This window comes from Cyanistes caeruleus, chromosome 20, assembly GCF_971803275.1.
Source record: "Cyanistes caeruleus chromosome 20, bCyaCae1.hap1.1, whole genome shotgun sequence".
Taxonomy (NCBI): Eukaryota; Metazoa; Chordata; class Aves; order Passeriformes; family Paridae; genus Cyanistes; species Cyanistes caeruleus.
Window position 1 is genome coordinate 9,087,232 of NC_141720.1, and position 14,579 is coordinate 9,101,810.

Sequence of the window (14,579 nt, forward strand, 5' to 3'; positions counted from 1 at the left end):
GGAAATGAACTGCAGTGGGACAGAATTTCCTGAGTGGTTTAAAGCACTGTGATGGGCTGTCTGATCACTGTGTGACATTACTGAGTTTAAACAGGGCCTCTGGAGCCCAGCTTGGCACAGGCTGGATTGTCCAGTGCCCGTTCACATCCAGCTCATAGCAAAGCAATGCCAGACTGAATTATATATAACATTCTTACTCTGAACTGTATCAAATAAAATGGACCTGGTATCTTAGACTTTAAATATTTTACTATTCAATACTAAACCCATCTGTCTTTCAACACAAAAAGAAAATACAAATCCAAGTGAATGGCTTGTCAGAGGAACAGCACTGTACAGAAACAGAATATTCCTGGAATACTGTGGTCTTCCCAAAACCGGCAGCATTTCAGATATTACTTTCCTTTTGTACCGCCCAGCCTCAAACACAGAGACAGCCATTCCCATTCCCCAGAGTAAGAAAACTTCCAAGATAACATGAATAAAATAGATACATTGGAAATCAGATAAAGCTTTACAAGAATTTCCCCATGTGTCCAAGATGATTTCCTTTATCAAAGGCTCAATGGTGATGTGATTCCCTCTGCGAGAGTGACAGGTTTTACACCAGAGTGTGCCCCAATACAAAACAAACCAAAAAAGCACCACTGAAGTGAAACAGAAATGATCAGAGACAGCAGCTGTCCTGGGGGATGCTGAGGCTTGTGTGAAATGTCTGGAGAACACAGAGAGGGGGCTCAGAACACCCAGCTGAGCGTCCCCTGCGCTCCTCGCGGGCCAGACAGGGCCAGCCCGAGGCTCCAGCGAGGCCACAGAGCCCAGATCCCCCTTCCTGGCCATGCCCTGCCCTCAGCCCCTCAGCACACCAGCCTTCACCTGCACTCAGGAGCTGGGAACATTGATACCCCAAAATTTTTCTCTTTTTTTGTTTGTAATAATCAAGTAAGATATTGTTACATTCCATTCATATACTGTAATTTATAATATTGATAGATAATATTAAGATACACATATATAAGAACTAGGATACTCTTTATGGCCTCTATTTTCTGATGTATTTAACAAAAACAAAGTCAAAAAAATGAAAACAATTGCTGGTGTTTCCAGTTTCCCAACAGAGATGCAGGACCAATCCCTGAGCAGCTGCTCTGTGCTGTGGTTTCCAGGCCTGTGACAACTCTGCCCTGGCTGTCGGTGTTCACGGGGGGAGCCAAAAGTGCCACCAAAGTCCCTCTGACAGCACAGCTCCGGGAGTGGCTGGGGTGCAAGGAGCACAAACAGAGACTGATGATCAGTTCAGTGCAGCCCACAAGTCAGGCTGGTTTGCTGCGCTTTGCATGTGGAAACAAAACCTTGTATCTCTGTGTATTGCCAGAAAAACTGAGGCCCATTCCCAGCGGCAGGAACGAACCTCAGCAGAGCGGGCTGTGTCACGCTCCAGGTGTGCCAAGGACTGAAAATACAGGGAGGGAGTAACTTGTGCATCAGTAGTGCTGCCTGAAAAGCTGTGTGTGGAAATCCCAACCCACCCCACCTCCCCTCACGCTTTGGTCAGTGCAGGAATCCCAGGGTTTGGTGGCGGGGAGTGAGGGAGCAGTGTCAGGGACTGGGACAATGGGGGACTCTGACCTGTGGGCAAAAAGCTCTCGTGCTGAGGTGCAGCTCAGTGATGGTCCTGCAGCGATCCTGGCTCAGCCTTCCTTAAAAGAAATGCTTGGTTTTATGCTGGCTCAAAAAAACCAAAAAATCCTTCTGTCACTTCCAAAAGGACACCAAGGCCATGGGGTGCGTCACTCAAAGGTTTCCCATCGCTTTCTGAGCTGCTCCACCTTACCTGGTGTGGGTGACACGTCCTGCTTGCTCTTTTTTAACAGATCTTCAAATGGATCTTTTGTCTCCTCAGATTTTGAGGACAGTAACAACGACTCCAAGCCCTTGGCTGGCCTAGCAGGGACCAGAGGGGGTTCACTGGCCAGGAGAGCCAGGGCTTGTTTGGGATCTACCTTTGTGCTGGGCTGGCCCACCTGTAACGTTCGGGGTTTGGAGGGACCACCCAGACACACTGGCTGGAGAGAGCTGGTGGGAGAAGGGCTGTGGGTCTGCAGGAGCAAGGAGCCAGCTGCTGGTACAGCTGGAGCCTGGCTGAACAGGTTTGGCATGGACAGTGTGGCCATGTGGGACTGAGGTCTCTGTGGCGGGTAGAAGCCGGCAGTGGGGGTTATGAAGCTGGAGCTGTATGCGTGACCTAAGGAGTGGGTGAAGGAGCCCCTCGGGGGTCTGACCAGGGACACGGGGAGGGCTCCTGGCAGTGTCTGGGTGAAGGGATTCGGGGAGGGCTGTAGAAAAGGCGGTGGAGCTGGGGCAGCATAGCCAAGGGGCTGGGCAAATGGTGCAGCTAGAGGAGGCACAAAGTCGCTTGGCAGGGCACCCAAGGCGGGCGTGGGGGCCGAGCCCAGCGGGGCCGAGCCTGGCAGAGCCGAGCCCGGCCAGCCCGTGGTTCTCAGCGGGTCCAGCAGGCTCAGCAGGAGCTCGCTCTCGTTACTCGCTCCTTCCGTCTTCACCCGCACCGGCTGCAGCATCTCGGCAGCGCCGGCAGCGCCGCACAGCAGCTGTGACGGGCGAGAGGAGGAATTTACAGACTGCTGCACTTCGGTGTCTAAGGACACATTCCCAGCCCCAAAGGGCTCTGGGATGAGATCTGGAACCAAGTGGCTGCGCCCGTGAGGGGTGAAGATTTCCGCTGACCCAGCTGCAGCCTGGTGCTTGGAAGCTCTGGGTGCTGGTGGTGGTGGCACAATGCCCAGTTCTGGTGTTTTTCTTCCCTGTGGCCTAGGAATGGTGATGTTCCCTTGAATGGCAGGACTGGATTCCTCCTTTTCTGCAGGAGCCAGACCACTGTCTCTGCTCTGGGGTCTCCTGGTGATGGGGGGCACATTACCCAGGGCAGCCAAGGGTCTTTCGGGCGAGCTTTGGGAATATTTGGTGGGAATAGCCATATCATCGTGGCCCATACTCCACAGCTTGTTGTAAGCGTGGGACAGCTTCATGCTTGGCACAATCCTGTTCCTCTCAGACACACCGAGATCCATTCTCTGCAAGAGAGCAGAACAAACACTAACTCTTAGTGATGCCCTCACAACACAGAGCAAGAAGTGAGTTCAGGCTGCTGTGAGGGAAGAGGATCTGTCCCCAGGCTGCCAGCAGTGCAGAGGGACAAGAGCGTGTGCCCAGGAAGGACAGTCAGGAACCAGCCACGATTCTGCAGCTTTGCCTCCACGGGGTTTTTCAGCTGGGATTTGTTGTGCATCTGTCCCAGCCCAATAAGAAGCACACACCTGTGTCCAAGGCACATAAACTGAGAAGCCTTAATTGCTGCATGGAATAAGCTGACAAATGAAATATCTGAATGTAACACTAAAATCAATATTATTATAAGGTAGAAATGGCTTCTTTAATGTCAAATGGAGAACTTGGAGTCTGCTTTAGTTTAACACTTTCTGAGCTGTGTTCCTTCACAGACAATCCAGTTTCTTCAGAGGGGGATTGTGCAAATGATGTTTAGACCAAAATAGCCAGATTAAAAGAAAAAAAAAGTTTGGAGGGGACCTGAAAATTACCAACTATTCATTCTTCATTCTCACTGCTGACCATCAAGTTCAAAGATAACTGTGGGTGACAGCCACTGGACAAACAGATTCTGAGGAACAGGGCAAATATTCTCTCCCTCAGAAGCAAAGGTTTCAGAGGAAACAGTTACTTATAACTGAGTCCCATTTAAGCCATTCCTTAATTCAGAAATTAATTTTGAAACACGTAAATCCCTGGAAAAGAGATGAGGACGATGATGATGATGATGATGGTTATTAGTAGGATCTACACAATAACATGAAAAGGTTCCTCAGAATGAGCTCTGTGCTGCCCCCAGGGCACAGGAAACCCCTGACCTGGTATTCAAAGGAGCAGCGCTGCTCCGCCTCCTCCTTGGGCGTCCGCAGGTCCTCCAGGCTCTTGGCCTGGCTGAGGGGCTGAGGCTGGGCTTCCACTTCCAAGTTGGGGAAGATATCTTCCAGGAGGTTGACTTCTGAGGCCTTGCTGGAGAGCAGAGGGCTCGGGGGCAGCGGCTCTCTCGCCTTCTCCGGGCTGCCCACGTCCTCCCCATCGGCACTGTCCGACTCCTTCAGGGCCCGGTACGGCTGAGGCCTGGCACAGAACCAAAAACCACATTGCAAATCACCATATTTCTAATTCTTTGTTTTGAACATGATTTCCTAAGGAGCTGGATGAGTTACAAAGAGCTCCCCAATGGCAAAAACAGCTCAGAGAGCTCCGTGCAGAGCAGGCTGAGAGCAGTGCCTGAGGGCAGGGGACATGCAGAGGAGACCTGGCACCCGAGGGTGCTCAGAAGGACGAGAGCAGAGTGGGAAGTGCTCAGAGGAAAGCTGTGCTCATGCAGGCCCGGCCAGGCTGAGAAGGGAGCTCTTAGAGCAGGGATAATGGGCTACCATTATGCTCCCCATGCTGACTGTCTGGGCTCCCCTCAGGCTGGGCATGGCCTCTGCACCCTGTGTTTGCAGGCTCTGACATCCTTGGGCTTTGAGCTAACTCAGCACACAACGTAACTTAGTGTTTTCCTGCAATAATTGGGAACACTGTGTGGCTTCCAATGATCTCATTGGTGTCATCTTATCAAGAAACACCACAATCCATTATGGAGACACCTCCTTTACATTACCAGCCGAGGCTGAGTTAGCAGGATGCTTCTCTTGCACATACCTCAGCAAAAAACTGAAGCAGCACATTTGCATTTTGGTGTGTGTACAGAGAACAGCAGCACGATGTGCATCCAATTAATACCAGCAAGTGCCACACGTGGCTGTGGGGATTGGCACTTGACTGGCAGCCAGTTGTACTGTGGCATTTAAACAAGCTTTCAATTATAAGAAAATATTTGTGAGACCTGCAAAAGCACATCCTATGGAAGAACCCTCCTCCCCTTTCCATATTTTATCATAATACATCTATATCATGCAAATTCAGAGAGCCCAGAGCTTGTTTCCATCCCCAGCACACACAGTGCAGGCACTGAGCCTGCACCAGGACAGGGACACTGCAAGTACAGGGCAGACAGTGACAGCTCATGGCCTCAGGGCACAGAGCTCACAAACCTCTGTGTTCAGCCTCACATCACTCTGGGCCACACTGCAAACCCCTAAGGGATTTCTGCAAACAAAACTGGTCTCCTCCACCCTACACACAGTGTGGGAATATTTCCTGGCCCTTTCCTACTGCTCCTCCCCATCCCACCTGCCTGCAGTCAGATCTCTTCCCTGTCAGCCCCCGAACCTGTGTCTGCAGCACACAATGGATTTTAGCAACTGCAGAGCTCTCTGTCCCACTGGCAGCCTCCTTCTCCAGCCTGGTCTGACCCAGCTGTGATGGGCATCATCCTCCTGAACTGCCTGGATGTGGCATCATGTGGATTTCTGAAGCAGCAGCTCACAGTACCCTGGCCCCTCTTCCTACAGGTTCTGGTCAAACCAGTGACTGTATTTGTTAAAAGAATGAGTGCAACTCCATGCAATTTCTATTCCTTTCATCCTCTAGAAATCCTCAGGCAGGCGAGGGTAGGAAATAACAAATCCTCTGCTGCCATTCAGTGAGGGCTCAGCTCAGAGCTGCCTGCCAGGATTGGGATATTCAAATAGGCAGCAAGTGGGATTCAGTGCAGCTGAACCCACAGCTGGCAGGGCTTCCCTCACCTCACATGGGCATCCTAGGCAGGCCCTGCTCCTTCCCCTGCCACAGGCACCCTGGGCAGGGACAGAGCCCTCCAGCCACAGCATCCATGAGTGGTCCTGCCCCAGCTGCTCAACACAGCCTTTCAAGACTGAGTTACAGAGGTCTGGAAATGTACAAGTTACAAATTCAAAAGCTGGAGAGAAACAGACCAAACAAACTTCCTGCTTCTTGTTTAACTGTCAGATTATACCCAATGCCCTCAGAGGACATCTGCAGGGATGTGATACCCGACAGACCAGAGATGCTGGGATCAAACAGGTGACACTGGAAAGGCTGATAACTGCACTGGAACGAGGCTCACAGGACAACCCAAAGCACAGTAGCACCACACAAGAATGAATGGTGAAAGGTTTGGACAGGAGCACAAGCAGCATGTTGGAACAAAGGACAAATGGAAGGGTGACATCCCACAGAGCTCGAGTCAATGGAAGCCCATGTGTTGCTGCAGTGTTTCATGCAGAAGGATGTTTTTTCATGCTGCTCAACATCAAGACAAACAAGCAGGAGAAATGTTGGTGATTCATCAAGCACTGTACAGAGACCCCAGGAGCATTTCCAAAATCCCAGTACAGGAGCAAGTGCCCTGAGCAATGCAAACCCTGCTGTTTGAAGCTGGCATGAACACAGCAAAAGCGTAAAGGATAGACCATTCGAAAGGAGCAGAGAAGAAAAAGTTTTCAGAGAAGCCAGAGACAGGATCCTCTTCCTGCTGAAACTCATCATCAGAGGAGTCCTCAGAGAGGAAGACTGTATAGTGTCGCATGGGCTTTACGAGGCTGGGGAACAGGAAGAGAAAAGGAAGTTATTGAGTGGTCACAGTGACAGCTCCTGAGGAGAGAAACCAGGGGCTGCAGAGCCCCAGATCACCCTGCCCCTGACTGACTGCACAGCAGAGAGCTCGGCAGGGAACGCTGAGCTCTGCTGCCAGGCACAGAACACAACCCCTCTGCCAAGGGCAGGGACTGCAGCCACACCACAGTGCAGGGGACAATACAGAAACCCCCTTTCCCCACCACATCCCCAACAGAGCTGGGCACATCTCTGTTCTTCAGACAGCTCTGCTCAGGCTCTCTGAGCTCTGACAAACATTAGATCTCCTTCCCTGCTTTCCAGACATTTAGTCTGATGCACAAGGGGAGCTGACTCCAGGGCACCAGTTCCTACTTGTATCTATTTTTCACATCTGAAACTGCTTCACTCTAGAATAAAACCTAAGCTGTCCAAGGACTGGTATGAAATGCAGTTTGTCAAGTAAGGTGTATATGTTCCTCTCCTCAGGGGTTAACTGAGGATCAGTTCTTAAAGATCAGGTGAGGAAAAGAGAAGTTAGATGCTGCAACCAACAGCCCAAGCGGGCCCGAGCTGCCACTGCCAATGAATGTTTGCTCAGTCAGGTCAGAGCTAATTAATAAAAAGTCTCTTACAGGTGGCAGCGGCCGCAGCCAATGGTGGTAAATCACAGTCTGCATTATTCCAGTTAAAGCCAGCGCACTGTTTTCCTTCCCCTCTCCTTCTGTAACAGGTATCCAGGGGAAGGAGGTAGGGCCACTGCAACGCCCGGAGCTGCCAGCGCCGCCGGCCGCTCCGGTAAACCCCGGGACAGCCCTGGCGCTGCTCCGAGCCCGGCTCCGGCAGAGCTGAAGCCGCTCCCCGGCTCTGGCAGGGCCGCAGCCGCTCCCCGGGGCAGCCCCGGCTCTGGCAGGGCCGCAGCCGCTCCCCGGGGCAGCCCCGGCTCTGGCAGGGCCGCAGCCGCTCCCCGGGGCAGCCCCGGCTCTGGCAGGGCCGCAGCCGCTCCCCGGGGCAGCCCCGGCTCTGCGCGGACGGGACGCGCTCCACGGCGCCGGCAGCAGCGCGGAGCGGGGGCTCCGTTTAATGAGGAAGATCTGCATCTCGGGAGCTTTATTCATGTGTCAGGATGCACGGACAAATCAGCGTCACATCACGCTGGCCAAAAATGAAATGCTGACAAATGTAGATATTTCAAATTTAATTGACACCTAAATGTAGTTGAGATAAAAAAACATGTATACAGAAAATGGGAGTCTCACAGGATATGGGAATTAGTAAGGAGAATTCTGTAATAATTTTAAAGGATGTTCTGGTTATGAGAAAATTAAATTTGTATATTTTATTATGGCATTGCTCTTTCCTGAATATTGAGATTATGGGGCAAAGGGGTGCGTGGACTTGTCATTATTCTCCTAAAAAAGGTTCTGCAGACTTGAGGAAAAATTCTTTTTTATCGACATAGTTTTTTTATAGAGCAGCTACACAAGAGCTTTATGGAATTAAAGACTTTGTCCCTCTTAGCCAGTAAAATGCAGAGAATGTGGGATTTGGATGCACGGGCTTCTTGTCACCTCTATGAGATAGGAGGTTTGGGACTGAGGGGAGTACCTGGCAACTCTTCCACATGAACACGGCACAGACCCACCCTGGAATCCCTTCCTGCACATCCTGCACACTCGGTGTCAGAGCTGCCGGCTCGGCGAGGCCATGGAAAGCCTTCACCACCCCCAGGTGCTGCGGTAGGGCCCTGAGAGCCCAGTTACAGCCGGAATCTCCCGTGCCCGTGAGCCTGTCCCATGCTCACAGCCCTGCTGAGATCATCCCCAGAGCTCCTGTGCCGAGCCCCGGGGCTGCTGCAGGGCCCCAGAGAGCTGAGCCAGCACGGGCTGCTCCCCCAGCTCCTGTAAACACTGCTTTAACCCCAGCCATGAGCCACGGCCTTGGGTGCTCTTTGCACTTACTGCTCCTCATCCCCTGAGCTAGAACTGAACACTGATTGGAAAATGAACACAGACATCCCCAGAACAATGGGTTTCTTTTACACACGTAAAAACAATTAACTCATGTAACTAAAGACATGAATTTCCTAACCTTCAATGCTACCAGGTAAAACAAGGGAAAATATATTTTATGGTGTTTTCACTGATTCTCTAGTGTTATCCAAGAGAGAGAAAACAGTGTGAGTTTTTTAGAGACAACACCTCTCTTGTTTCCATTTCAGAACACTTACACAAAGATTACTTCTTATGGGGACAGAAAAAAGTTTGTCAGAAGCGTCATGAAAATTCTGTATTTTGAGAAAGCAGCTGAGCTGTAAAGATTCACTAAAACTAACAGCAATAAACTAGATCCCAATAAGATAATTAAAATACAATGTATTTCCAGCATTGGTACAATGTTTACCAGTTGTGTTTGTGTTTATCTCTGGTCTGATAGTGGCAGGAATTGAAGATACATGTTAGCAGTGAGCAACACTGGGATGTCAGCAGTTTTTGAATGCAAACATGAAGAAACCTCCATAGGAACACACATAAATGTTAAATTGCTTAAATTATCCTCCACCTAAATGCAGTGAGTCATCAGATTAAATATTAAGAAAACGCTTTTAGTTTAAAAATCCCCACAACCTCTGTGCAGGGCCAGCACAGCCCTTTGCAAGAGCTGCATCTGCTCCACAAGAGGGCAACCAAATTCCACAGTAAAATGGACAAACACTCCTGTACAAGGGAGAAATCACCGTTCAGTTTAGGCCAGAGCCACAGTATGCCCCCACCCTGGCGTGGCTGGAAAGAGCTGTCCATGCACTGATGCCTCTCCAGCATGTTTGGGCTCTGCTGGCACACTCAGAACACCCACAGCTCAGAATGAACCACAGCTCAGAACATCCACAGCTCAGAATGAACCACAGCTCAGAACATCCACAGCTCAGAATGAACCACAGCTCAGAATGAACCACAGCTCAGAACATCCACAGCTCAGAATGAACCACAGCTCAGAACATCCACAGCTCAGAACACTCACAGCTCAGAACATCCACAGCTCAGAACATCCACAGCTCAGAACACTCACAGCTCAGAACATCCACAGCTCAGAGTATCCACAGCTCAGAACATCCACAGCTCAGAACATCCACAGCTCAGAACACTCACAGCTCAGAGTATCCACAGCTCAGAACACTCACAGCTCAGAACATCCACAGCTCAGAACATCCACAGCTCAGAACACTCACAGCTCAGAACATCCACAGCTCAGAGTATCCACAGCTCAGAACATCCACAGCTCAGAACATCCACAGCTCAGAACATCCACAGCTCAGAACATCCACAGCTCAGAACATCCACAGCTCAGAATGAACCACAGCTCAGAACATCCACAGCTCAGAACATCCACAGCTCAGAATGAACCACAGCTCAGAACATCCACAGCTCAGAACATCCACAGCTCAGAACATCCACAGCTCAGAGTATCCACAGCTCAGAACATCCACAGCTCAGAACATCCACAGCTCAGAACATCCACAGCTCAGAACATCCACAGCTCAGAATGAACCACAGCTCAGAATGAACCACAGCTCAGAATGAACCACAGCTCAGAACATCCACAGCTCAGAACACCCACAGCTCAGAATTAACCACTGCTCAGAATATTCACAGCTCAGAACATCCATTCCTTGGTCAGGGTCACACCTGGGGGCCCATTGCAATCTCCACTCAGGCACTGTCAGGAATCTCCAACACACACCCCTTGCTGTCTTTGTAAAAATCCCTGGATCAGTGACATTAGTGAAAGTGCTTGAAAGAGTCCCCCTGAGGTAACAGAACATGCCTGTACTGGTATGCACAAGAGAGACACTGGAAACCAACTCCTTTTGTCCAGGAGCAGTGGGCTGTGGCAGCACAGATGATTTGGAACATTCCCCTTCACTGCCACAGCTAAAGAGGGGATAAATTTGCTGGTCATGTGTAAAGGGAAGCCCTACAAGCCCTCACCACAGAGCTCACACAGACATCACAGTCCTGTTAATGCACTCTAGAGTGAGACACAGCCCCTTCTGCCACCTCTGTCAAATAAACAGTTCTGCACCCTCCAGCTACAGCCTGGCAAGAACACTGCATCTTCATGGCTGGAACTGACAATTTCTCAAAACAAAAGTGCAAAACAAAACAACAAAGAAATTCACACACTTCCAATGCCTGAAAACTTTCACTGAAGAGGCATATCAGTGTAAGTTGTCAAACCACAATTTTTCCATAAGCAAACTTTGGTTACTTGCTTTTTCACACTTCCTCTAAAATACTGCAAAAAATTTTTAAAAAAGAATCCATTTCTTTCTTAGTTAAAAACTGATTTTGAGCTGTAGTAATTTTTAAAGTCTCCTGCAGTGAGTCTCAGTTGTGAACACACCATTTGAATCAAGTGGAGAGAAGCAGAGCAGCACAGTACTTACTGTTCTGGGCTGGGAACTGAGGTCCTCCGGCCCTCCACACCAATGTTGCTCTTGGGCCTCTTAACCACATGAGGTCTTGGGGGACGAACCTGTGACATGCACAGAGAGATCTCATCAAACACTGCCCCTGCTCCAACAGCAGGCACAGCACAAGGACAGCCACCAGTATCCTACAGGGATCTTCCACTGGGCCTTGCTTTGTCTCTGGTGCCACAGCAGTGTTACACATCAATGTGGCTACATCAATGAATCTAAAGGATGAATATAAACCACCAGGCCCCACAACTGGCAAATGAAACATGTATGCTTGTCACTACGTGTTTCTGTTTGCTCTGTCCTGTTTGGTAGGGGCACAGAAAGGACTCCCTAGGAGTGAGCTTCCCCCTGTGCAGTCAGTGGCGAGAGAAAAGCTGGGAGTGTCTGTGTGCTTTGGCCATTGTGCTGGGCAGTGGGGCTCAGCTCAGGCACCATGACCCTTCTGGCCACTTGCTCCCAGGAACCCAACCTCTCAGCTGAGGACTTCTGTGTACTTTGGATAAATGTTTTAACATTAAAAACTCAGCTCGTTCTTCGTTAAAAATTTGCTTCCTTCCAGCAGCTGAACACAAACTCTCGCCAGCCATATTGTCATTCCTGGTATTACGTTAGACTTTTGTTGTGTAGTAAAATCCAAAGCTTTTCTGTGGAAGATGATGTTGCTGGCAATCCAGACTCACATACATATCCATCACCTTCTAATGTATGGAAATTCAGCTTGATTTCTGACCAGGATGTCCATGAGTAAACGAGCTTTATTTCAAGGAAAGGAATAAGCACTTGTGCTCAGCTTGTGTCTGCCAGCCTACACTGCTGAGGAATCCCGTGCTGAACTTATCCCTGCGAGTAAATGAGGGAATTTGCAGCATCAGGGCAGACTGTACACACCAGCTTCACGTGTTCTGTTAAGAAAGTACAACTCTACCTGAAAAAGAGTCGGCTCTGCTGGCTCAGCTCAACGCTAATCTCAAAAGTAATTCCCAAACACCCAAAAAAAGTTGGGGATACAACTCAGCTCCTGATCTCCCCAGAGCTTGTGCTCCCTTAAGAGGCACAAGAGAAAGGAGCTGTTCATGCTCTGGAATGACTAAGAAAGTTTTAAAAAAATATAATTTGTTGGGGGAGGAGGCCCTTCCAGCTTTGTTTTGGTTTTTTGTTTTTTTCAATTTTTCTTCCCAGGTATATAAACCTCAAATTTTCTTGCCAGTAGAAAGACACTGAATTGTGTGTAGTGCTTCTGTCCTACACACCAGTATGCAGAAAATAGCAGCAGCATTATTGCATTGAATTTTCATTTCAAAGGAAATGGTGCACAGCAGATATGATGAAGAAATCCAGAGTTGTATTGCCACTATTTCTTAGGAAAAAGGGCTTATGAAAAGGTCAGATGTTAAGGTCTTGGAGATCAGTCCCCACACAAGGCTGCTCCTCTCTACAATAAAGACAGCTTAAGAATGTGAATTTATGGCAGGAATGGAAGGATTAAGTTTGTGGCAACTTCAACTGAACTTGCAACGTGGTGAAACATGGGGAAAAGAACAACAGAGCTAATTAGAGGAGCTGAGCTGTCAGAGCACAGCAGAATGGCTCGGTGCCAACAAACAAAAGGAATGGGCTGGCAATCAGCAGGATCGATGAAGAATACTGCTTCATTAAGGCTGATAGAACAGGGAGAGACTGCAGAGAGGAGTGCAGGAGAGGGGGGAGACAGGCAGGAGGAACGGGGAGAGGAGAGCACGAAGGAGAGAGGGAAAGAGAGGAAGAAAGCAAGCTGCTTAATTAAATGGGAGCTGGGAGCTGATGTGTAAAGCTGGCCTGTCAGCGTGCTGGGAACACTTTCACCTTTCGGTGGTGTGCTGCCGAGGAGGGAGAGAGGTGAGAGTTTGGGGTGGCTCCAGGGGCCCCCAGCCCAGTGCTGTGCAAGGTGACAAAGCTGAGTGGGATTTAGAGCATTGTTCCCAGGGAACTGCAGGGAAAAGCCAGGAATCAAGTCAATTCCTTGCTGGATTTTGAGTCTCAGAGCCACAGAGGCAAGGTTAAATGCTTATCAAATGCAAAAGTATTGAAGAAATCCAATTACGTGAGCACACAGCCAAAAGAGAAAAGGTAAACTTCCAGGACAGAAGGGCTGAATGTGCTTATTACTGTCCCCATCAGCTTAATGCATAATTATTATATTTTAACTTTTTTCTAATTGAATAAAGTTTCCAAACAACCACTATTAATCCAAACAGACCTCCATTAATTAGAAGCAATAACCCTCTCTCTTTCATAATACCACCACCACTTATTTCCAAAGCAGCAGAATGCAAAGAACATCTCTGTTCTGCTTCCTTAACCTTTCTTTGGTCTGTGTTTTTGGCTTTATTATCAGCAATTACTCATATTGCAAGCACTAGTGCCCATGTACTCCTCCTTGCAGCACCAAGTATCTCTCAGGAATTCTGGTATTATGTGGCCCTGGCTGGAAGAGCAGAGGGACCTGGTCTCCCCCTTCAGTGCTTGTGTACAAGGCCAGGATAAATCACTTGCTGATACCCACCTCTGTAGGAGCTGCCAAGCTTGAGAGGGAAAAAGCAGCCTGCAAAAAGTATTATTTACACATACAGAAATGTGTTGCAAATACTAAAAGCCAAATAACAGTTCTGAACAACAACAAATTTATGTATATTTGATACAAGCATATTTTTGGGATTGATTATAATAATTTACATTTATCTTGAATTTCCCCTTGATGAATGAAGCCTTTCTGTTCCACTTACTGACACAGCCAGAGAAATGCAACAGGAGCTTTCATTATTACATTTCCAACCTTTTATCAATCACATTGGGAGCAAAGACAGTTGAACCAACCATGTTACAGTGAGGACTATTAATACCCTACAGCTGGGAGATTAAACAGTCTTAACAAGACTTCCACATAATAAATGACTCCATTTGAACAATACAGTTCAGCAACTTTGCTATAGAGGAATCACAACATGCCCCCTTACACCTGCCAAACGGAACACAAGGGCATGGGAGCACTACAAGAACCCCACAGTACACAGAAAGTCTGATCCTTGTGAAACACATCTGGGAGGGTCTCCCATGCCCATTGTATTTAAGAGAACACACATAATCATAGTCAATGCTATGTTTTAAACACAGAGAACAGAAATCTTCAGGTGAAAAGTCCATAAAAATGGCTCTGTTAAGCTAGACACCCAGAGTTAAAAAGAGGGAGGAGAGGAAACACATGCCACTGAAATGTCACACAGGAGCATGCACCAGAGATCAAAAGTTAAAACACACCCAGTTGCACTTGTTAACCAGTTACCTGCCCATCCAAAACACATTTTAACAAGTTTTAGCAAGATCAGATTTGAAAACTTGCATCTCTCTCTTTCTTATGCATGTATGTGTATGGCTAAGGAAGCAAGAAGATGATTTGGGGGGGAACTATATTCATAAAGCTGAAGTTCTGAGTACACCTAAGTATCTTCCAATTCTGTGCCAAAAACCAATA

At 48.6% G+C, this 14,579-nt stretch overlaps 1 protein-coding gene across 4 annotated transcripts in view; it reads right to left on the reverse strand.

The window, feature by feature from the left end:
• Nucleotides 1-231: 231 nt before the first annotated feature.
• Nucleotides 232-14,579, reverse strand: part of DENND1A (DENN domain containing 1A) — a 153,918-nt gene continuing 139,570 nt past the window's right edge. For 2 of the 4 annotated variants that reach the window (XM_086858432.1, XM_086858434.1), the window contains 5 exons: nt 11,036-11,124; nt 3,945-4,200; nt 1,835-3,092; nt 1,630-1,700; nt 232-1,257 (listed from right to left, as the gene is read on the reverse strand). In XM_086858432.1, the coding sequence (XP_086714558.1) occupies nt 1,000-1,257; nt 1,630-1,700; nt 1,835-3,092; nt 3,945-4,200; nt 11,036-11,124 (1,932 nt within the window). In that variant the 3' untranslated portion in view covers nt 232-999. Of the gene's footprint in view, nt 1,258-1,562; nt 3,093-3,944; nt 4,201-6,446; nt 6,576-11,035; nt 11,125-14,579 lie in introns of those variants that run through there. The other 2 variants (XR_015278232.1, XM_086858433.1) reach the window with 2 other exon arrangements.